A 23,627-nucleotide genomic window follows, 5' to 3' on the forward strand; every position below is an offset into this window, starting at 1 on the left:
ATTGATGAGAAAGTTGCAGTTATAATTTTATAAAAATAAATTTATAAATTAATATGATATGTTAAATTATAAAATTTTATTTTATTATTATTTAATATATTATAATTTATAAATTTATTTTTATAAAACCAACCAATGCATTTATTGTCTAATAATTGTTCGATGTTACGTCCGAGACACGACAGCCATACGATGAGGATGGAAGGAAAACAAAACAATGATCAAGATGAAGACACAAGCTGCCATTGACCCACATTCGAAAAAGCAAAGCCGGAAAAAAATATATAAAACAAAATCATAGAAGACTAATTCAATTAACAAAAAAATAAAAAATAAAATGAATAAAGTAAAGGAAAAAATAAAAATTTTAAAGATAAAATAAATAAAAAAAGTCATAGTCAATTGCCCATTCGTACGGCTGAGTGGGCCATTTAAAAAAAAAATTATATTCATACGGCTCACATGTCAGTATACACCACTTTTTTTATTATTTTTTTAATTTTTTTTATCAAATATATGATATATAGATGAAGAATAAAAGAATTTAATTATTTAAAAAAGAATAAAATAAAAAATATTTTAAAAAAATATAAAAATATAAAAATAAATAAAAAAATTATAGTTGTGGTGTCAACCTCACAGCTGTTCCGAAAAACACCAATGGGGCGTAGGTACCGGTTTCCACGCGGGTGGGCCTCTCTCTCTCTCTCAATAATTGTGAAGGCGTTAGCGTAACACGGTAGTACCAAACTGGAAAAGAAATTCATCTCGAATTGTTTGGTTTATAAAGAAGTTTAACCCCCCGTTTGGATATAATGTGTTTTATGTAATTTTATCTTATCTTATTTTATTATTATAATTTTTTTAAATTTTTATATAAAATATAATACATAATTTAATTTTTTTAAATATTAATTTAATTTTTTTAAATTTTAAAACAATAATAATATTAAAAAATAATATTATAATAATATTTTTTTAACTTTTATCTAAAATCATCTCATCTCAGTTCTGAATTCAAACTAGCCTTTAAAAGAATTTATAAATAGAAACTACTATCTATTCTTATGATTTTAATTCCATAAAAATACATACTAAAATGTCAATTATTAAAATGCAAAGATTCTAAAATTTAAAATTTAAAATGAAAATGCAGATAAAATAGAAAGTACATATAATATTATGTAACACAACTCTTTGTAAACTTAACATAATTTCATATGTTATATTTTAAAATTATTTTGTTATACAACTTTTATGTAAGTTTTTTAATAAATTTAAGACGTCTCAGTAATAATAGGTATATAATTATTTTTATAAGAAAAGTATTATAGTTATAAAGAGATTACAAGTAATCTCATAAATTGACATAATTTTATTTTATTTGTCAGATTTATTTAATAATAAAAATAATTTTATAATTTGATAAATTATATCAAATTATGAGATTAATTCTATGTAATTCTAAAATATTTCTCCTTTCTGAAACATAACCGGAATAAAGAAAGCTTACATCCGCACCAAACCAAGACCACACATGAACACAAGAGTTTACCCACACCACAACCACCACCCTCTCTTATCTCTATCCCTTCCCACCTGTCTCTATATAAATACAATCCTTTCCTTTCTAAGCCTTTCATCCCCAAATCACACAGACACAAACGCTGCTTTTCCTCTCGAGCTTCTCCCTTCCCTTCTACTGTTCCTAATATATTCACAACAAATCAGTGAAGAAAGCCCTTCTTGTGGTACCGTTTGAGAATATTACAGACGGAAAAAGAAAGAGTGATTTAGACTGTAAGTGGGGGGGTAAAACCCAGGGTCGACGCGTTGTAGAAATCACGGCTATACCCGGAGTTTCTCGGCCTCTACTTCATGTCCGGACTGTACGACGCAAGGGTTGTGTAATTGAGAGCAACCCTTCGCCGCACGGCGGGCGTGGTGCTTTGCCTTCCGAAGGCGGCAGCCCTTCTGACCTCCTCTTCCTTGCTGGTGGTGGTTTTTTTCCCTCTTCGTCCTACGTATTAGTGATATATTAGTTTTAGTCTACTTTACATTTCCAAGCTAGCCTACGATTTTCAGGTATTAAGAGCGATTGGATCTCGGTTAAGCAGAAGTTTATTGTTGTTAGTGTTGGGTGGGTGTCTTTGGTTATTGATTAATTTTTCTGAGAGAGTGAGATAAAGAGAGAGAAAAAAAAAAGGGGAGAGTTAGCAAGATGTTGAGGATCAAGAGGGTACCGACCATTGTTTCGAATTACCAGAAAGAGGAGGGGGAAGAGGTTGCTCGCCTCGGAGGGGGCTGCGGCCGCAATTGCCTCAACAAGTGTTGCATTCAAGGTATTGGTTAAAATGCTTTGCAGGTGGAATTTTGGTTGTGTTTTTCCATTTCTTGTTACCTTGTGAAATAAATGCTTGTGCATGTGAGTTGGGGTTTGTTTTGTGCGATTTATATTAGGTATGGGGATTTGATTTTAACTGTGTTCTTTTTATTTTTGTTATTTTTATTGATTGTGATTTGAACAGGTGCAAAGCTCCCTTTATATTCTTTTAAGAGGCAGAACAAGATTGTTGGTGACAGGTGTTTAGCCGGACCTGAGAGCAGAGAGCCTCCCGTGGACTTTCTGGAATCACTGCTCCTTGGGGAGGTTAGTTTATTTAAAGCAGCTGAGAAACAATGACTAAACCATTTTTTCCCAATTTGTTAGTGTCGCGTTAAGCAGGCCTGAATGAAAATCCTAGTGCGAGTTAAAGTTTGTTTCCAATTTCCTTGTAGTGGGAAGATCGCATGCAGAGAGGGCTCTTTCGCTATGATGTCACTGCCTGTGAGACCAAGGTGCACATCTCGGTTTCTTTTTTTAGCCCATATCTTGTTGGTATGCTATTAGTATCGAGCAGAGCTGCGTATTTATTTAGTAGGGACATGCGGTTTATCCAATTTCTGGTTATATCTTGGTCGTAGGTGATTCCGGGTGACTATGGTTTTATCGCCCAGCTGAACGAGGGCCGCCATCTTAAGAAGAGGCCAACTGAGTTCCGTGTTGATAAGGTCCTCCAGACTTTTGATGGGAACAAATTCAACTTCACTAAAGTTGGGCAAGAAGAGGTCCTTTTCCAGTTTGAAGCCAGTGTAGATGGTGAAGTCCAGTTCTTCCCAAGTGCGCCCGTTGATGTTGAGAATTCTCCAAGTGTTGTTGCCATCAACGTATGGTTACTTTCCTAATATTTTAACCTTTTGTTGTTTGAGAGTTTCACGTGCAAGCATTTAATAAGATAAGTTGCTGCGTGTTGCATGCTAACAGGTGAGTCCAATTGAGTATGGACATGTGCTTCTGATCCCTCGTGTTCTCGAGTGCTTGCCGCAAAGGATTGACCGCGACAGCTTCTGTCTTGCCCTTTACATGGCGGTAGAAGCTGGGAATCCATACTTTAGGTTGGGTTACAACAGCTTGGGTGCATTTGCCACCATCAACCACCTTCACTTCCAGGTTTTTACCAATAAATCTTGCTTACTACACGAGCTTAGATAAATATTTGATTATTATTTCCTTGACAAGTAGATGTCTTTTTACATATAATTATATATAAAAAAAAAAGAACAATATCAATTTGTAGTGGAATTGCAAATTAATTAATTTCGTGGGACAGGCTTACTACTTGGCTGTGCCCTTTCCTATTGAGAAGGCTCCCACCAAGAAGATAGCCACTTTTGATGGTGGGGTGATGATCTCCAAGCTGTTAAATTATCCTGTGAGAGGTCTGGTCTTTGAAGGCGGAAATACCGTGGAAGAGTTGTCAAACACCGTTTCAGATGCCTGCATATGCCTTCAAGATAACAACATACCTTACAATGTCCTTATTGCTGATTGTGGGAGGCGAATCTTCCTCTTCCCACAGGTAAATTTTGTTGTCGCATTCATTCGTTAAGTGGCAAGGTTCTATAAGAGAAATACTATAGGTTCTTTGCTATGACATCTTTAGTTATCATCGGTTGCCCTCATTAGTTTGTCTTATTTGATGTACAGTGTTATGCTGAGAAACAAGCTCTTGGGGAAGTAAATGCAGAGCTTCTGGACACCCAAGTAAACCCGGCTGTGTGGGAGATTAGTGGGCACATGGTTTTGAAGAGGAAGAAGGACTATGAAGAGGCGTCTGAGGAAAATGCTTGGAGGCTCCTTGCTGAGGTCTCTCTCTCCGAAGCGAGGTTCGAAGAAGTGAATGCTCTTATTTTTGAAACCATTGCTTGCATTGACAATGGGAAAGGAGGTGCTACTCACAGCTCGGAGGGGGAAATCAAAACTGAGGAAGTGGATGCCATCACTAGTGGCTCCCAGCGCGCTAGAGTGTCTGGGACACAAGAATGCATCGTTCTCCAGTGAGAATTACGCCCTGACCACCTGATCAGCGGCGCTTTGGTCCAGTCAGTTATTTCAGTTTGCTGTGTGTTTATGTATCTGTTGTTAATGGATGCTAGCAGTTGTTGAAATAAGTAAACAAGGTTTACATGCGGCACCGCTTGTGTGTCCTATCCGCTTATTGGCTCTGTAATATTGTAAGATGTTGTTTCGTGTGTTATGTATAAATATGCTACTTAATGTTTGCTGAACTCTGGTCCTAGCAGTTTATTGCTATTCTTGTTTTTCCTGTTTGCTAGTCGAGGGGAGAAAAGCCGAAAATTCCCAGGCTTAATTTAGTACGTTCTGTTGTTAAGGTGGGGGCAGTTCATATACGGGTAATGAAATGGCATGGAGAGGGATATTTTAGCGCGGGTGGATCTAATGCATCATTTGAAGATCTGGACTTCAACAGGCGAGCTTTGATATTCTAGATAGTAGAATGAAGAAGCCTTTTTATGTTATTGTTCTCTCTGCACTGCCTTCATATTTCCCAGCATCAAAAATAAAAACACACATCCCTCCACCTCCCTCTCTACCCTCTATAAACTCCGGTCTATCCTCTCTACTCTTCACCTTATTTCTCCTCCATATCATTTTTTCCATTTTCTTTGTTTGCTCCTCTTCTAAATTTTAAATATTTCCATTTTCTGAAGAAGAGGCATTAGTGTTGAGTAAGCAACGATGACAAATAAAATAAAAGCAAACAATCACATGACACAAGATTAACGTGGATTGATAATGTGCTTATGTCTACAGAGTTGCAGAAAATTTTATTATGCTGGAGAATTATAAAATACACTTTGGGGGTGAAATCTCACCATTCATAACGTTTAGAACTCTCATTAAGTACATATTTATAGTGTCACATGAAAAAATCCTAATTTTCACTTTCTTGTGTTATTTGCTTGAGTGATGTGTTAAGCACATATTGAGTGAACTCTCTACCTAGCATTTTTTCTGATTGCAAACAGTGGTAAAATTTTTCTATGGGGCCGTTGCCCCTGGAACCCCACGAGGGTTAGCCATGTTCACTCCGGCTTGGGCCTATCAATCCAAACCTACATTCATGGCTCAAGTCTCATTGAAAATCCACCAAAAAATCATAACACATCCTTGTTAGGTCGAGTCATTAATTCAGGCCGACACACTAACAAAATCATACTCCACAGACCCAATAATTACAAGATATCGTGCCGGAACGATCAAGCACCGAGAGGCATAGCTTCCGTCTTATTGTAGCCAGGACATCACCTAGTCCTATTGAGTTTACTATGGTCCTTACGGATACAGTGTTTGTTTCGTGATATTTGTAAGTACATTTTTGTTACATTTAGAGCATTCTCATTGTATTGGCCAAATGCATCTTCAAATTTTAGCTAATATCACATGATTTTACATTTACTTATTCCATTAAAATTCAATCTCCACATTAAATTATCTATTTATTCTCTATATAATAATAAAATATTATTAATTTAATAATTTATTTTATTTTTATCACATTTTGTTGTTCTACCAATTAAATGTTAATAATAATTATATTTTAATTAATTTAATTTATTTACTTAGAGTGAAAAATTAGTATTTTAATATTTGATGAAATAATTATAATTAACTATATTTAATGAAATACTGTATTTAAAATCTAAATTATTTTAAAAATATTTAATTCAATGTAAAGTTTTTTGATACAAATTAATTAAATTTTAGCAATCATTCAACTTTAACTTGAAGATGCTCTTACAGTGACGCTTATGCAATACAGACACAACACTCGCACATCAACGAAATTTCCAACCACCTGGGAAACGTGGAATCTTTTGATTCTTTTCCGACTGAGCCGACAATAATGCCTTTACAAAAAGTTATCCAGCTCATAATAGATGACCAATCAAATACATAAACACGTGATCTGCTCTCGATTAAATAATAAAAAGATACATCTTAAACACGTGTTCTGTTTATGAGACTGGTAGCTCATCTTCGCATAGAGACGAGGATGGTTACCAGAAATTAATATCAGTAAAGCTATAAGCCATAAGGATTTCCTTATTGCTGTACCTTGAACTGTGGGAGGTGAACGTATCAAGATCCTATCAATTTTTTTATGAGTTTATTCTTCTCTAAATTTAAGATTTATAACTAAAATAAAAAAGAAAAATGCATAAAATGGATTTTATGATATTTATCGAGTATGCAATGCAATGTTGTCCGAAAAATTCATTTAAGTCAAGTAACTGTTAATTAGTTTGATATTAAAATTTGGGTAATGATACCCTTGCAACGGGTTCACAACTCTTTTAGTACTTATACTATATTAGAAATTTTTTATTTTTTTATTATTTTCTTTTAAGTATTTTTTTAACATATTCAATCATTAAGAAAAAATTAAAAAAAATATATAATTTTATTAGTAGTCACTTCCTTAATTATTAAGTAAAATAAAAAATTAATAAAAAATTAAATAAAAAAAATAATAAATAGATAGTAGAAGAGTAATAATCTTATCATTTTCCTTAAAATTAGGAGAGATCATTTTCTTAGATTCTCAACTCAACGCTTGGATTGCATGAGCACTAGTGTGAAGCCCAAACGCAGCCTGAGGTGGGCCAGCATTTGGACCACTAAAAGCCCAAACGTAACCTAAGGTCCGATGCTCACCATTGCTAGTACACGCAGTTTCTCCATCCAACGACAATCAGTGTACGTACGTCTCCATCTTCCTTGAGCGTTTCGCTTCCATCACCGATTCACTGTAAGTCTCTCTTCCGTCTGTTCCGTTCATTCACCCCCTTAGCTTTTGATTGCTATATTACCGTTTCGTTCATTCTTCTATCTCATTACACGCTAAAATACGTATGTCTGTTTCTATACCTCTTTGTGTTTATTTCACAAGTCACTGATACAAAAAATTTTATGGGGTTGTTGGATTTCCATTTTCCTTGACACTTTTCTGTTCTACTTGGTTCCGAATTTTACGGGGGATAAGCTTTTTCCTTTCCTTCCTCAAATGATTTCTGAGATCAACAAAGAAATGAAGTGTTTAATGTCGGATCCATTCAGAAAATTAGTTGATTTCTGGTTTATAACCTGAAAATGGTTGCTTAGCAATCGTTTCGGTCAGATTTATTTTTTTCTTGAATGAACCTTCATTTGATATGAGCCCCGAACGCATTTTCTACCCGAGTGGCATATATGTAGAGAACCCCCCTCCCCCCCTCTCCCCTTCGCGGCCATTCTTTTCCTTAACTGATATAGCCATCCAATTGTTCGATAAAATGCCGGGCTATGCAGCCTACCTTCGTATGACTGTCCTCTCCAATGCCCACCAGCTCATATTTTAAGTTATAAAAGCATTGTTTCAAATACTCGTTTAATTCACTACAATAAAGATCTCGTGTAAATGATATTCAAGCATCGCCTTTAATTTTCGTAGCCCTTTTTTCACAATTGTAAAGTGGCCTATGAACTATATTATAAAAAAAAAAAAAAAAAGCAGCTGTAATCGGAATAATTATAATGGTTTTTCCCCTGAATTATGTAATCTTTCCATTCACAACTGAAAATGTCATTCAGTTTAATTTTGTTTTGACAAGTATCTGGGGGAGAACTATCCGTTATGAATAGCAGGCTCCCATAGAATGGCACTTTAACTGTGACTCTCCTATAGCATCAAGCTTACTCCTCTTGAAATTGCAGGTTAGCGAGAAATGAAGAAAGGATTGCATCCTCAGTTGCAATGGATATCCTATGTAACACAGAGCGGTAGATTGATGCACGTTATGATGACCAAAATACACCATGTTGGTAAAGTCTACCACTTTAGGGCAAAACGCCAAATGGCCGAAAGTATTGGTCAGGTTGCCAAATTTAAGCGCCGTTATGAAGAAAAGGGGAATGCTGAAGAAAATGAAAATTGATTTTTCTATTTTGGATGCAACAGTATTATTATAGTCAAGAAATGCTACTTATCATCCCCCATCACACACTACCATATGATTTGTCATTTTTATCTTTCTATTTAAACGCACATATTTACACATCAAAATGTGTGTTTAAATAGAAGGATAAATATAACAAATCACATATTGGTGTGTGGTATATGAGATGATAAGTAGAATTTTTCTATTCTAATTATATTTATGGTGCATTAGTCATTGGAATAAACATGAAATTGATGGGTACTCTGGAGCACATACTATTTGATATGTTGTGGGAGGTTGAATTTTGATAACAGAACCCCTTCGGAACAGTCTGTCTGTTTCTAGGGCTTTAACAGCCCCCAATAAAATGACACCACGTCAGCAATTCTATACAAAATATAGTAAGATGCATTACAACCGACAAAATCAAGACTCCTGAACAATTACATTCTTCATTCAAGGATTTAGTCCGATAAAACCAAGCCCCTCGAAAATTGGGAGTTTGATTTGGATGGTCGGAGCCCGGTCACGGCAATGGCAATTGCGACAATTCACTCCTCACGAATTTCAGATCAAGTCCTTGTTTTTGTGCGTTGCGGTCCTATAGTTAGCTAAAAGGAATACCTACGTGGCAGCCGCTTATTGGAAGGCTGTTTTTTGGGGGAAACCATCACAACCTGATAGAAGGGTTTCTCTTTTGGCAATGATTTCCAGCAGATCACGTTATTGATCTCTCGCAGTTGGAAGTGATTTAGAGTAACCCTTTATTTTTCAGAGTTTGAACCCTCCTCCAGATCAATATATTATTGAGCCCGAGGGCTGTTGTTTACTCCTGCCTGAACAATTTGTGATCGCTGAAACTGCGAGGTTGAATTTGGATTGAATGACGTGCAAAATCTGAATGAGTTGTTGAGGTTTTACTTACCAAGGTTTTGAGAAAGTTGCTTGCATTTTTATTCTAGGCATACAAAAGTCAGGAAAATGAAGCAAAGTAGAGATTGGGGCATGAGAGATGGGCTCGCCGCACTTCTTAATTATATCCATACATGCTTCAAGAACCAATGGGATGTAAGCCCGAACAGTTAAACCCAAATAGACTGTCTACAGCAGCACCAATGTGAGCGTTTTTTTTTGGCATTTGCTTTGCCGGCAAAAGAAGGAAAATGGAAAAGGAAAATGAGAGACTCGTTTTCTTGAATGGCTCTGAACTGAACGAATAGGCTAAAATGCCATCCAAAAACTGCCTTAACGCACAGACAACACAGAAGGAGAGAAACACAGTACAAGATTTCCCTTGCAGCCGAAATGACTACTTAGTAAAAACTACAGGCATTCCAAGCTTATTGTTATGCAAAACTGATAGCAATAAATACATAGAAACCTTGGCCAATAACCTTTTTTTTTTTTTTGAAAAAGTATAGAAGCAAAAACCTGAAGACAAGTTTACGCTAATGACAGTTCACACGTCATACCGCAGACATGCCAACTAATAGGTAGGGAAGTTGGGATCCACGTCATTGGCCCAGGACTCCAGACCCCCGAGAATGTCCTTTGCTGATGCAAAGCCCGTCTTGTGCAGATACTGAACAGCCCTCTGAGAATCATTACCCCTTGTACAAATTACATATAACTGGGCACTCGAACCAGAACCGACACCCTTGCGCTCTTCCTCTTCCTTCAGAGCTGAAGAAATTTCAGGCAACCTAGCCTCCAAACTAGGAAGTGGAATGTTTAGGGAGTTGGGAAGAGAAACAATCTTGAAATGGTGTGCTGGTCGGACATCCACCAATACATGTGCATCCCCGTTGACAACCCTATCATGATACTCTTTACTGCTGATTCTAGAATCTGCCTGAAGCAAGTTTAACTTCAAGGGTGACTGCATCAAGTTTTAAATAGCATTTTTGTAAGTCATATAAGAAAGAGGGGTTTTTTTTTTTTTTTTTTTGGGGGGGGGTGGTGTTGGGGACACAGTGAAGTGTGCCGAATTTAATCCAATTACATTCAGCGGAACATCCACTTCTTGGGCAATGATAAACTTTAATTGAACAAAGCTCTATAAATTCAAACTAAACAGAAGACAGGAGATAGAAAGTTTAACTACCGGAGACAGTGGAGACTGAGTAAACTTCTCATAATCAAACTCTTGAAACTCCTGCTGAGTGAATGTTGCATTTTCTCCACAAGCTTTGCACTGCAATGACCTTCCTCTAATCTTCACCTGTAATGTAATTCAAATATGAGTGTCCAGATATAGTTTTTTGATCAGTACAAATATATAAAACAACAGAGCTTAAAATAGAGACAAAATGAGATAACACAAACTGAGCCCACTTAAAACAGGAAACCTAGATCAACTCCCATCACATCAAAGCAACTCTGGCTTTAGTCATGGTTAATCTAGAAAAATAATGTCTTCTTAACATCATAGATTGTGTTGAGAAACACCAGACGATGATATCATGGAGGCAATCTTTTGTCCAGGTTGAAAATGCCTTCTTCTACTAGTGTCTAACATAAACAATTGAGGCAATAAAGAACATCAGAGGCAATACAAAATGAAAAGGAAAAAGCTCCACTTTCTTAGCAAGTCAGTTTCAGCTTGCCTAATGATAACTCTGTCCAAGCCGTAAGATTTTCAATGATTCTTATCCTTTGCAATCTTATTTTACTTTTTATTGGATGAAGTTAGTAAAGAAGCAACCTCCAACAATTTTCTATTAATTTCCAGAAATTTGAATTCACTTCTAGGTGAATGCCTTTTGTATCTGAAGCCCTCTCCAAAAAAATGCTCACAACTGTAGCCCATCTTCTATGGACTGAACAAACCACAGTGATGCCCTTTTGGGGCTTCAGTTTTATCTCACATAAACTTCCTGTTACAGGAGAGTTAACTTATATCTGACAACTTAACAAGGAAGAATGTCAATAGCAGGAACAAACTTTTAAAGGTATAGAACATAAAACATACAATACGTATCCGTGCTGCTAGGGCATCAAATAGAAGCATCCGTCCCGAGAGTGGTTCGCCAACCACACTTGCAATTTTAATAGCCTCAAGAGCTTGGAGACAGCCAATGATACCGGGAACTGAAAATAGATAATGATTAAAAAAAAAAAAAGACGGCATTAGAATTAAGCATCAAACAAAAGAGCAGAGAGACCACTAATGTCCCAAGATTTTCCTTATCTTCAAAAGTGGCACAGTACTGCACATTCCAAGCTTAAATTGTTTATTTGTCCTTTTCCTCTTTTATCATATTTTCAAATATTTGCCCATTTTCGTCCTGGTTATAGTAATTACTTATGTGAACTAATAAAGCAAACAATATTTTCAATCCTCCCCAACATCCAAGAAATTTTACAGTGCAACTCTCGAATTTTTGACACTGAATAGGAAATATATAATTCTGCTACAAGCTTGGATTTTGATATTATTGTAGATAGATTGCATGCTAGTAATGTAAAATTCCCTCCCTAGAATACAACAAGCCGTCAACTCACCTACTCCTAGAACACCACTGTCGGCACATCTTTGACATGCTGTTGTAGGAGGTGGAGTTGGGAATAGGCATCGATAGCATGGACCGCCATTGTAATTGTAAACTGTGAGCTATACAATGAATTTTGATCATCTCGTTATGCTTGGAATTTTTTTTTTATAAGAGGTAAAGTTTATTGATACGAATGAAATAGGCATAGCCCGTGTACACAGGAGGTATACAAAATATATGCTTGGAATTTAAACAGCGTTATTCATGCCAAAACTTAAATGTACAGTACAACCAAGCATTAAACTTTGTTTGCTTTTAGGAGAAAAAACGTAGACTTTTCCTGCATGGCATACCTGCCCTTCCAATCCCAGAGCAGCACCAGATACAAGAGGCTGCATGCACACCAAAGCAATTAATACTCGAAATGAGAAAGAACAAGTTCACAAGTCTAACTCTCGTACCAATACAAGCATGACCATCAATATGAATACGTGTAAAACCATGACAGCGTGCTATTCTTACACACACGAAGCGCCATCAAGCCTTATGGAAAATCAAATATTTTTGTTGATAAGTATTACGGGAAATCAAATATAAGTACGGTAGTAAGCTAAATAGATTACCTTTCCTAATACCACACAGCAATCACTTATCATGTATCGGCTGGGAGCATTGTCTGTTGCATCCACTATTACATCGTATCTTTGAAAATGTCGTCAGTCACGGAAACTAAACAATTTCAAAGAGGGATTGAATAAGTAAAGAATAAAGCGAAACTGATATATACGTAGACACTATCATTTATATATGTAAAAATATCTTGTCGTTAGCATTGATATTTGTATCCATTTCATTAGCATTCACCTAATTCATCAATAAAAAAGGATACTTGCTGAAAATTCCCAACGCATTGGACGTGCGCAATGCTTCGTGGTGTTCCACAATTTGAACAGTAGAGTTGACGGAGCGACAAGCGGCGGCGGCGGATTTGACTTTTGGCTGGCCGATGAAAGCTTCGGTGTGGATAATCTGCCGGTGCATATTATTGAGCTCGACGACGTCGTGATCCACAACGCCCAAGCGGCCAACGCCACATGCGGCGAGGTATAGAAGGGCCGGAGAACCCAAGCCTCCGGCTCCGACCACCAGAACCGAAGACTTTAGGAGGTTTGACTGTGCTTGGACCCCGAAGGACGGGAGCAAGAGGTGCCGGCTGTACCGGTGGATCATCTCCGGGGTAAGGTAGTGAGCATGAGGACCGTTGAAGTGGGAATTATCGATGGTCGAGATCGAATGGTGGGAGCCGTTGGGGACGGAGTCGTTTAGGAGGTTTATTTGGTGGAGCTGGGATTCAAGAGCTGAGATTCGGCGGTCTATATCTGATTTTGAAGCTCTGAGAGATTGGAGCTCGTGGAGGATCCTAGAGGCATCGGATTCCATTGGCGGCTACTGGGAGCCCTGAGAACTGACTAGGATCGAGGCGACAGTTACGCTAAGATCGCAAAAACCCTAACCAGGGAGTTTGGGAGCTTGGGGTTTGGAGTGGTAGCCGCCACCTCAGCTTTGGACCGACTATATATAACCGTACACATGTCACAACATATTTTATAATAATATTTTAAAATGAGATTATTTTTATAAAATAATATTATTTGTATAAGTAATACTATATACTATATTTTTATTTTACTTTTATCTTACTATGCAAGATATAACATATTTATTATAGAGAAATAATAGTTGTAGTCATAAGTATACAAGCGTTATACAATTATTTTGAAAAAAATAAATAAATACGAGATCCACGTGAAAAAATAATAATTTTTTAATATTAAACTCTACTTTTTTTCAAAATTATTATATGTCAACGACTGTATGTAGCATTACTCTTTATTATATTTTACATAATATAAAAATAAAATGACTGTATGATGTATATAATTTTTCATATTTTTAATTTTAGAGCACAAGTCAAGTGCAGGATCAAGGCTGTTTAAAAGGTCCTGTTACTTTCATGTCCCTGACTAGTCTACCGAGCCAAGTGAACGAGTCTCTAACAGGAGAAAGCTTCTTCCCCTTGTCTTTCTTTTCACTATTCCCGACATTGGTTGCTTGGCCGGAGAATAACTAACCCTTAAATTTTAATAAGCGGCAGCAACAACCCGGTTGGAAACTTGGAGCAATGTCAATTATGTCTTATCTTATTATTATGAAAGGAGAAAGTGCTTTTTCAGCTGCTTGCTGATTACGGTCGATAGTTAGCTTCTATTATATATGTAAAGTCACTGTAGATGATAAACCACAAGATTTTCTTTAATTTATACCAAAAAGTCCTTCGTACCGACTTTTAGATAGAAGGAACTCAAATACCATGGTTGAATTCTTCCAAGGACTGGTGCCTGCTGACGTGCAAGCCCAATTAAAAGTGTGAAAACTAGTCAGTCATTTTATTAGATTATTGTTCTTTGCAAGACGGGCCTAAACAAAAGTGAGTGAGGACCCAAATGGAAATGGAAATGGAAACGGAAACTCGCAATATCCTCCAAAGAGAAAATGCAGAACCTGCAGTGACATGTTTGTTTGGAAATGGCAAATTTCGCTAATGAGACGCGTACGTTTCATGTATACATCATCTGACATCTCTGCCCTCTACATACACATTACGCGTTTATAGTCACGTAATAACCCTGCAATTCTATTCTGAGAATCTGAGTTTATACCTATTACTTGGGAGGTATCCCACATTAGTGGTCATATGTTTCCTCTCCATGCCTACTTACGACCATTCCTGCCAAGCCCTTGACACTTTAACAACATATGTACACAAGTCCGTCAAGGTTAGTACCGTAGTTTCCTTTTCCTGGTTATTCTTTGGTCGGAATCCTTTAATATACTAGTTCCAACAAGGCTAACATGTCATTTAAGGTGTTAGAAAGAGAGAACCAACCAGTTAGGTAAGCACAAGCACAAGCACAAGCACTATGCGGTGACCTTTCCCAGTGTTGCTTTATATTGGAATTATCATTCTCAAAGCGTGTCATCTGTCATGGTCTGAAGTCTACAGAGTTAAAGCTAAGCAAGAAAGGAAAACCGTATCAACCTTTGACAGCTGAAGAGCTTAAAAAGATGGCTGAGGAAAAGCTCCCGTCCAAGCTTTGGGCGTCTGTGAAGCGTAGCTCCGAGGAGCGTGAAAAGGGGAGACGAAGCACCATGAAGATAACTGCTCCAATCTAGTTCGGGTTATGCATTTCAGCTTTCATATATCAAGTTCTACCCGAGCATTATAAAGAAGTAAATACTGAAACAACACTCTTTTGAAATTAACAAGACAGCCCATTGCAATTCAGAGAAAGGCCGGTTGGTCAGTAGATAACTGATGATTACAGTTCCAAACAGCGTCTTCTAGATATGCAAAATCTATTTATATTTCTCTCCTACTAGAGAAACGACCTGACAAACCCTTTAGGCAACAGCACCTCCTGTTTGGTGGAGCATGGCATCTATCTCATCTCCATCCTCCATTTCCAGCTGCAGGAAAAAAAAACGTAAGTTTAAAACTAGTGGCTCAAGAAAAGGCACGCACATACAACACGCAACAGCATGCCACAGAGAGAGAGAGAGAGAGAGAGAGAGAGAGAGAGAGAGCAACCTCGTCTGGAGTTTGTTCTGCTCGGAGACGACGGCCATCAAATAAGAATGCAATTGAGTTGAACTCCACTGACTGGCGATCACAATAAGCATTCATAAGCTTCTTCAGTTGAGTGCTCCTCTTAATCCTGAAAAATACTTCATTCCCATCCTAAAAAATAAAAAAATCACATAAACGAAATTAACATGTAGAACAAAACATATTGCTCATACCTCCATGCTTTAGCCCTAAACCATAGGTGCATCAATACATGTACAAAAAAACTGCATTAAACATTGGGTTGTTGTAAAGATAAGAGAGTACAATCCCTCTTAGAGTACATTATTTTTGAACCCCAGCACATCCCTTAAACTTATCACCTAGAAATGATAAGCTGACTTCTAGAAGATGATAAACTGACTTCTAGAGCAGTACATAAAAAGTTTAATATACATCGCCTAAATCCATTAAAAAGGCTTCTGGTGTTTATCCCAAGTACATTGAAAAGCAAAGCTGTCAAGATGCAGATGCAAGCCTATCCAGTACTACTCTAATATGGTATTGCCGAATTTAACATTAACATGTAATCGATAATTTTCCATCATTTTATGATAAAGATCTTACAATTGTCCAAGACCTGCTTCCACCAACTATCCTCTATAAAGTAATCAGAATGTACTTTGATTTATTTATTTATTTTTTATTAGTAAATCAGAATGTACTTTGATTACTGCCCTTTTTCATAATATTAAAGAATATTTTATGCCCCGAGCAGAAAAAATATGATAGACCAACTAAATGAAAACTGAGCCTCCATGATTTGCTTGAGAAAAATCTTTCTTGACTAGAAAAATTTGTTCTTGCTTTTCCCCAGCACTTCTACATCGACATTTTGACCCCCCCCCCCCCCCCCCCCCTATTCATAAAGTATGCTAGCAAGAACTGAAGTGTGGCCTTACCACAAGTCAATCATGAAGTGGAAAGTCCAATGGATAAGTATCACTCAATTAGGAGTAATCACGTAGGTTTTATCTCATTCTCTTTTCTTTATGTAGGTAAGTATCTGATTCTCGGATAACAACACACAAATATTATTTTCAGAGACCCAAGTAAGATAAATCCGCTGTGACAGTGATGAGCTTCCAGGACACCAAATACACACATTGCAATTTGTAATAGAATCTTATAAGAATGTCTTCTAGCATCAAGTACGTGATTTATTGGCATACGTGTCTATCAATATTAATGACATAGGAACCCAAGAATTAATGTGAAACAATTTTTCTTCAAATTATCAACATTACTACTGATCATGACTTCCAAGGATTGTAATAGTCCAAATTACAACGATGGAAACAATTGAATTCCCTTTTGTAAAACAGTGATAATTGGTTTGATTTCAAGTGCTAGCGAAACAGGCACTAAGAAAAATGAATATTGACTATTAGTATCTAACCGCATAAAACAAAGGTCATAAAGTGGTATACAGTGAAGTCCTCACAAGATAACTACATGAAAAATGAGAAAGTAGGGTGACAGATGTTGGATTATTTCAAATATCCCACATTGAAAAGACAAGGAAACTTTTAGTGGTTTATAAGCGAATAAGTTTCACTATACATAAAATGATACACAAGGGTAGACACACAATAGTAGTGTCGCTGTAGTGTCGCCTAGTGAGAAGCACTAACCACACGGGCGCCCGCGCTCACGCATTGACGCTTTAGACGCACTTAGCACTTCGCACATACGCATCGTCGCAAGTGACGGAATTTTTTAATTAAACAAAATGATGTGTTCTTTCATATTTTTTGACAGTTATAGTTAACTGTCAATTACAGTTATTTCTACACATTTTCAGATAGTAACTATTTCATTTAAATTCAAATTGAAACATTGCAGCTGCTGCTATTGCATCTATTCATTCTAAGGTTTAGTGTTCAAAATTTGCAATCTGCACACTATATAAACAGTGTTGTATCCTGAACACAAAATTGTCATATTCTCTTTTGCAGAACTCAATTCGAGCGGGAGGCAATATTTGTCTAAGAGACAGATTAACAATCGCCTCACTGTATATCATTTGCAATCTCTGTTTGCTATTCTTATTTTTTCTAACAAGATGCCCAAGCTTATTTCGGAATGAATATCCAATAGCGAGATTAGAAACAGATGGATCTCTAAGAAACACCACAAACAAGGCGACAGGAAAGAGGTTATAAAATGCATATAAGGAACTATAACAAAAGCAGAAAAAAAAACATATATGGAGACAAATTATAAAAACAATTGTGAATGTAACAGAAAATCAGCAATATATTGAAAAAAAATACCAACACTAACTTTGTTACATCTTACTCATTGACGAAAAAAATGACAAAACCATTCAAAAAAACTATATAAAATGAGTTAAATCTGCGAAATCAAACCCATAAAGCTCGTCTTACTATATTCGCAAGAACCTGCTTTTGGTAAACTAAACAGCAGATATTCATGGCCAACATAGCATTTAGAAACAAAACAAAAATCACAAAATCAGCTCTATAAACGCATAAATTACTATCTTTTTTAAATTTTAAAAATACTAACATAAATTTTTTTACAAAAACATATAAAATTTCCCCCTTTTTCCCTTACAAATAACAAATGATTGATTTCAAAAATTGTAGACAAAACGAGGTATCATATGGATCTAAAAACTCATAAATTAAGAAAAGAAACAAAGCCCTAGTAATGTTTTTTCTATCATAAACGCAATTGAATAACGGATAGATATAGAATCACGAGAGACCTGTCCCTTGACTTTGAGATTGATGTGCGCCGACTGATCGGTGGGCTTCTTGTCCTCCTCCTGGTTCGTGACACCCGACATTTTTCGGTTTCGGTATCCGACTTTTCGCTCTGAAACCCGATTTTACTCGAAAGGGTCCACCACCTCCAAGTCTCCAACTCCCCAACTCCAAGTGCTTCTCAGTTCTCTCTCTCTCTCCCTGGCTGGCTGGCTGGCTGCCGAGTCGCCGATCCTACTTTTCTTATTTAAAAGAACAAAAAAAACATAAAAGAAATAATAAAAATGTTTCTACGTGCGGTATTTGGGAAGGAAATCGACGGATCAACTGCGTTTGGCGAAAATTAATCGAACAGACTCAACGTCATTAAACGACGTCGCTTAAAAGCGGGCACTTTGGAACCATCTGTCAGCATTTAGATATTAAATTGAATTGATTTGAGATAATAAAATATTATTAGAATATTATTTATTATTATTATTATTTTAATATTTGAAAAAATTAAATTATTTATTATATTTTATATAAAAATTTAAAAAAATTATAATAATAAATTAAAATAAATGTGATAACCAAACCTACCTCGTGTTGGAATATAACGACTTTTATTCCCACGTGAAGCATGATCAATGATTGACATAGGCCCATCATTTATTTAATGGGCTGGCCCAAACCCAAACTTTTGTTTCATGATCAATATCACATCTGATCTGCAAGTATTCTGTTACCCTTACATCAATTACAGTCCAAAAAGAAATTAAGGATTATTAAATAATATCACATCGGCAGAGTGAGATGATCATAAAATAATGACATAATTCCTGAAAATAGAACAAAAATTGAACTATTGAAGCAATGGGAATAAATGATCCCTGCAGCTAAAAAGTCAATAGACAAAAAATCAATGCAGAGTTGTAAAAGGGTGTTCCATTCCCACAGAGAAAGCAAAACACCCAAGTTAAGGGAGATTTCCTGCACCAAGCCGTGGCAGCTTCGCTTTGTTTTCTTCTTCTTTTTCTTCTTGCTTTTTTGGTTAGTGATCCAACACGCACCAAATTGCGAGTTTCATGAGACTGTACAGGACACAGCTCAATAAACAAAACCTTAGCTGCCACTTTTCGACGCGTTTTTGGTGAGCAGAAATCTGCCGACCTATGCACGTACGTACTCATTGAGGGTATTCATTAGTCGTGATTAAAAAAGCATCCCAAAGCCGTGTATGACGTACGTTAAACTTGGACGAGATGAATGATTATATTCCACCACTCAACCTGTCTCTTTACTTGGGTACGTACGTAGTCTGCAGCCAACTATCCAATAACTTATGTTCCACTATGATCAAATTAGATTATTCAAGATAAGATCACACGGTTCGTAGGTACTACTTTTCAAACGTACTCTGTTGGAGGGACATGCTTCAGAAAACAAGTCAATATGGAGTTGCATGTGGTTGGGCTAATTTTCCCTGACAAGAATCTGTTGCGAAACTCACCAACTTCTGAAGTATAATAATATTGGATCGAATAATAAACTTAAAGATTTAATTTGGAACTTCCTCTACATTTTGTACGTACTTCATGCTTTGAGGGCGAGGATTGGTACGTACGTAATTCGATCGTGCCCAATTTGAGGTCCCATGAACGCACAAAGCCCCAGAGTGTGATCATAGTTTTAATTAGCTTGTCTAATTTATTTATTTATTCTTTTTATTATTTATTTTCAAACCACCCGTCGAAGTTGGTCCCTGGTCTCCATCCGCCCTACTACTCCTAGCCAAAATCTCCTTTGTCAAGCAGCTAGCTGGCTAGAGTGAAGTCGTGGACAAGGCTTGTCGTTATGTTCGTATGGATGAAACTTGTTTCATTGGAGATGCATGCAAAATTCCGTCGACAGTCCACATGCATGTACGATGCTTTTCTTTACGATAACTAATAGCTAAATAACATCTTCTTTTTTTTTTTTTTTTTTTTTATTTATTTTATGGCGGTATTTGACATTGACAGATACAACTCGATAAGAATACATATCCCAAAAACATAAAATTGCGCAAGAATATATGATTTTACTGTTTATTTTTTTATTTTATTCCATGACAAGCTTTTTTGTTTTAAATAATAGTTATTAGAATAAAAGTTGAGACAAGTTAAAATTAAAAATAAAAGTTAAATAAAATATTATTAGAATATATTTTTTAATATTATTTTTATTTTAGAATTTAAAAAAATTAAATTATTTATTTTATTTTATATGAGAATTTAAAAAATTTCTCATTTATTTTCACATCTCATCTAAACTCATAAAAAATAATTCAATTTTTTCAAATCTTAAAATGAAAATAATATTTTAATAATATTTTAACTTTACAATATATATTTTATTTAATTGTTTCTCTTTCTTTTTCCAAAATCTAAAAAATATTTAACTCAAATTATCTCACTACTATTCACAAATTATTTTGTTATTATTCATAAAATTTTCATCTCATCTCATTCGCTATCAAAACTACTGAATTAATAGTAAAGCCTTCGGCTTTCCCTGCAAACCATTGGGCAATATTGTTTGAATTATCAACATATATCAACATCGATCGGTATCATGTGCTTTGATATTTGCCGTCACGCACATTTTCAATGCTTAGTGCTTGCTATCAAATTCGCATTCTCCCCCTAATTATCTTGACAAATGTCTTGTGAGGACGCAGCCTCTTGCAGGCAAAATATCATAGCAGGGTTGAAATAATCATCAAGAATATCGAATTACATTTATCTCATAGAATAATTACCTATTCAACAGTGTGGACAGTTCCGTGATCTATTTTTTGAGACATAATAAAATAAAACGAGAAATCTGAGCAGCTCAACTTCTCATTGTATGTAAATTAAATTGCTTGTTTGTTTAATTAATATGTACCTGATTATACGGATCAACTCCCATGCACGTACGATTTAATTTGTCACATCCTTAATTTGTTTTTATTTTTTATTTTTAAAAAGGATCATTAAATATTAAAACTTTCATGATTTAGCCTCTCAATTCGAAAACAAGTTGCAATTAATTTACCTTATCATCGATCGCTAAAGTTGACCATTAAAAAAGTGTTAATTAATTTAGAGATAAAGTTAGATGAGCTATTAATGTAGTTGGGTTGTAATATTTCAATAAGCTGATAAGTAATTTGAGGGTAAGTCGAACATGATAATAGCTAGCTAGCTGGGCCATTCTTATTTTTCAATTGAATCATGATTGTAAAATGCAAAGCAACACAAGAAAAACTCAACAACGCACCAAGGAATTGTCCGCGTCAATGAGGCATATTGTACGTTACTTTCCACCACCCGAAAAGTACTCCTCCCGTTCTCAGACGAACCCACCTGGGTGAGTAAAGAAAGAAATAACCATGCATGGTAGTTAATCCTTCCTAATCTAACACCAAGAAAAATAGCAATGAAAACGTTCGAGTAGGTGGGTGCAGCAGGGGGGATAGTCATGGCCTAACTAAATGGGTTACGCCCCGCCCGTTGGGCAAACAAACACGGATGACGGAGTTGAGGCCCCTACCACTTCTACCGTTTTCTCCCACTCTCTTTCGTTAACAGTCCGCACTGATCATAAAGTCTATAAAACCACAACGTGTCCGACCTTAACCAAATCTGTCTCCCCCCTTTCTCTATCCTGCTCTGTTTCCTTCAGAAAGAATCGGGGAGAATGGCAAGCCTCAGAGTCTCCTACTTGCTCTTGCTTCTCTCAATTTTAGCCTTTGCAGGTCTTTCTTTTGCTCTCTAAACCTTGAATCGAACTGTGCATGTTAATTTTTACGTACCGTTAATGTAGGTATATATGTTTATGCTTTGTTTGAATATGCCTCTGTTTTCTATTGCAGATGGAGGTTCAATTGGAATAAACTATGGCCGAGTTGCTAACAACCTGCCACCTCCATCGAAAGTGGTGGAGCTTCTGAAATCACAGGGATTCGACCGAGTTAAGCTCTACGACACCGACTCGGAAGTCCTCACTGCGCTAGCTAACTCGGGTATAAGTGTCACCGTTGCACTCCCCAACGGGCTCCTCTCCTCCACCGCTGCGGACCAATCGTTCGCTGACAATTGGGTCCAAACCAAAATCTCTCAGTTCTATCCTGCTACCAAAATCGAAGCCATTTGCGTCGGAAATGAGGTATTCGCTGACCCCAATAACACGACCATGTTTCTCGTACCCGCCATGAAAAACATCCATGCCTCGCTTGCCAAGTATAGCCTTGATTCTGCTATCAAAATCTCGTCCCCTGTAGCTCTCAGCGCCCTCCAATCTTCATACCCATCCTCATCCGGATCTTTCAAGTCCGAACTAGTTGAACCCGTCATCAAGCCCATGTTGGACCTTCTGCGTCAAACCGGGTCGCACTTCATGGTCAACGTGTACCCATTTTTCGCATACACCGCAAACTCGAACGATATCTCCTTAGACTACACTTTGTTTAAGCAAAACCCGGGTGTGGTGGATTCCGGTAACGGGTTACGTTACAACAGCCTGTTTGATGCCCAAGTCGACGCCGTTTTCGCTGCCCTGTCCGCTCTCAAGTACGATGACGTGAAGATACTAGTCACCGAGACTGGGTGGCCCTCGCTGGGTGATACGAACGAGATTGGTGCAAGCCAAGACAATGCGGTGTCGTATAATGGTAATTTGGTACGCAGGGTCCTCACTGGCGGTGGGACCCGCGTACGACCACAGGATCAACTCGACGTTTTTCTCTTCGCCTTGTTCAACGAGAATGAAAAAACAGGTCCCACATCGGAGAAGAACTATGGCCTATTTTACCCCAGTGAGCAGAAGGTATACGACATACCCCTGACACAAGCGGAGCTCGACGGTAGCCAGTCAACTCCCGTCAACGGGAGCAAGAGCCAGCAGGGTGCACCCACGGGCGATGTAACGGAGACATCTGTGGGCTCAAGTCCAACAGATTATATAAAATCATATCAATTTATAAGTTTATTTTATATAATCTTTTCATACTTGTCACAGTTATAAAAAAATACTCGTAGGACATGCTCCTGTATACTCAACCACCTAGTACGTCCTCTATACTTCTCTAATCTCAAAATTGGTAACTTTGTTTGTTTTCTCTTGTAGCAAAGAGATTGTAGGCTGATTTATCTCCATCTCATTGACAGTCATATGATTAATTATAGTGCAGATTTTACTCCTTGTAATTTGCTAAGTCTTACTTTGTATAGCATACACAGTTGTCCATTACCATGCATAGCTATAGCTTATACAGTTTCTGTATACAGTCTTTCAATATAAATACAATACTACTCCCATGATTAAATGTGTGGGGAGATTTCTCTATCATCGACTTGTGTTGCTTTTCTTCTTGGTATCAGAGAGTTC

At 36.8% G+C, this 23,627-nt stretch overlaps 5 protein-coding genes across 6 annotated transcripts; 3 read left to right on the forward strand and 2 right to left on the reverse strand.

Moving 5' to 3' along the window:
- The first annotated feature begins 1,538 nt into the window (after positions 1-1,538).
- On the forward strand, positions 1,539-4,608 carry LOC121237773 (GDP-L-galactose phosphorylase 2-like). Its single transcript, XM_041134650.1, has 7 exons — positions 1,539-2,342; positions 2,529-2,650; positions 2,779-2,838; positions 2,965-3,207; positions 3,305-3,490; positions 3,651-3,899; positions 4,028-4,608. Exons 1-7 carry the CDS (start codon positions 2,222-2,224, stop codon positions 4,379-4,381), a joined length of 1,335 nt encoding a protein of 444 aa, XP_040990584.1. The 5' UTR covers positions 1,539-2,221; the 3' UTR covers positions 4,382-4,608.
- Positions 4,609-7,005: 2,397 nt separating this feature from the next.
- Positions 7,006-8,713, forward strand: LOC121237775. The gene is made up of 3 exons (XM_041134652.1): positions 7,006-7,154; positions 8,099-8,344; positions 8,522-8,713. Exon 2 carries the CDS (start codon positions 8,110-8,112, stop codon positions 8,317-8,319), a length of 210 nt encoding a protein of 69 aa, XP_040990586.1. The 5' UTR covers positions 7,006-7,154; positions 8,099-8,109; the 3' UTR covers positions 8,320-8,344; positions 8,522-8,713.
- LOC121237772 (adenylyltransferase and sulfurtransferase MOCS3) lies at positions 7,885-13,420 on the reverse strand. Of its 2 annotated transcripts, XR_005934970.1 has the most exons (8): positions 12,706-13,402; positions 12,440-12,518; positions 12,170-12,208; positions 11,827-11,935; positions 11,294-11,412; positions 10,427-10,543; positions 9,733-10,201; positions 7,885-7,894 (listed from the first exon to the last, which is right to left on the reverse strand). XR_005934970.1 is itself a non-coding variant. In XM_041134649.1 (7 exons), exons 1-7 carry the CDS (start codon positions 13,254-13,256, stop codon positions 9,809-9,811), a joined length of 1,407 nt encoding a protein of 468 aa, XP_040990583.1. In that variant the 5' UTR covers positions 13,257-13,420; the 3' UTR covers positions 9,591-9,808. The 2 variants fall into 2 exon arrangements, 1 of the variants encoding a protein (XP_040990583.1); XM_041134649.1 differs by lacking the exon at positions 7,885-7,894 and having other exon boundaries at positions 9,591-10,201; positions 12,706-13,420.
- Positions 13,421-15,033: 1,613 nt separating this feature from the next.
- On the reverse strand, positions 15,034-18,537 carry LOC121237778 (small ubiquitin-related modifier 1-like). The gene is made up of 3 exons (XM_041134657.1): positions 18,236-18,537; positions 15,466-15,615; positions 15,034-15,344 (listed from the first exon to the last, which is right to left on the reverse strand). Exons 1-3 carry the CDS (start codon positions 18,314-18,316, stop codon positions 15,279-15,281), a joined length of 297 nt encoding a protein of 98 aa, XP_040990591.1. The 5' UTR covers positions 18,317-18,537; the 3' UTR covers positions 15,034-15,278.
- A 3,259-nt stretch (positions 18,538-21,796) lies between these two features.
- On the forward strand, positions 21,797-23,380 carry LOC121236707 (glucan endo-1,3-beta-glucosidase 12-like). Its single transcript, XM_041133137.1, has 3 exons — positions 21,797-21,996; positions 22,114-23,241; positions 23,367-23,380. The coding sequence occupies exons 1-3, from the start codon at positions 21,939-21,941 to the stop codon at positions 23,378-23,380; spliced, it is 1,200 nt and encodes a 399-aa protein (XP_040989071.1). The 5' UTR covers positions 21,797-21,938.
- Positions 23,381-23,627: the final 247 nt, after the last annotated feature.

This window comes from Juglans microcarpa x Juglans regia, chromosome 6S, assembly GCF_004785595.1.
Source record: "Juglans microcarpa x Juglans regia isolate MS1-56 chromosome 6S, Jm3101_v1.0, whole genome shotgun sequence".
NCBI classification, from domain to species: Eukaryota; Viridiplantae; Streptophyta; class Magnoliopsida; order Fagales; family Juglandaceae; genus Juglans; species Juglans microcarpa x Juglans regia.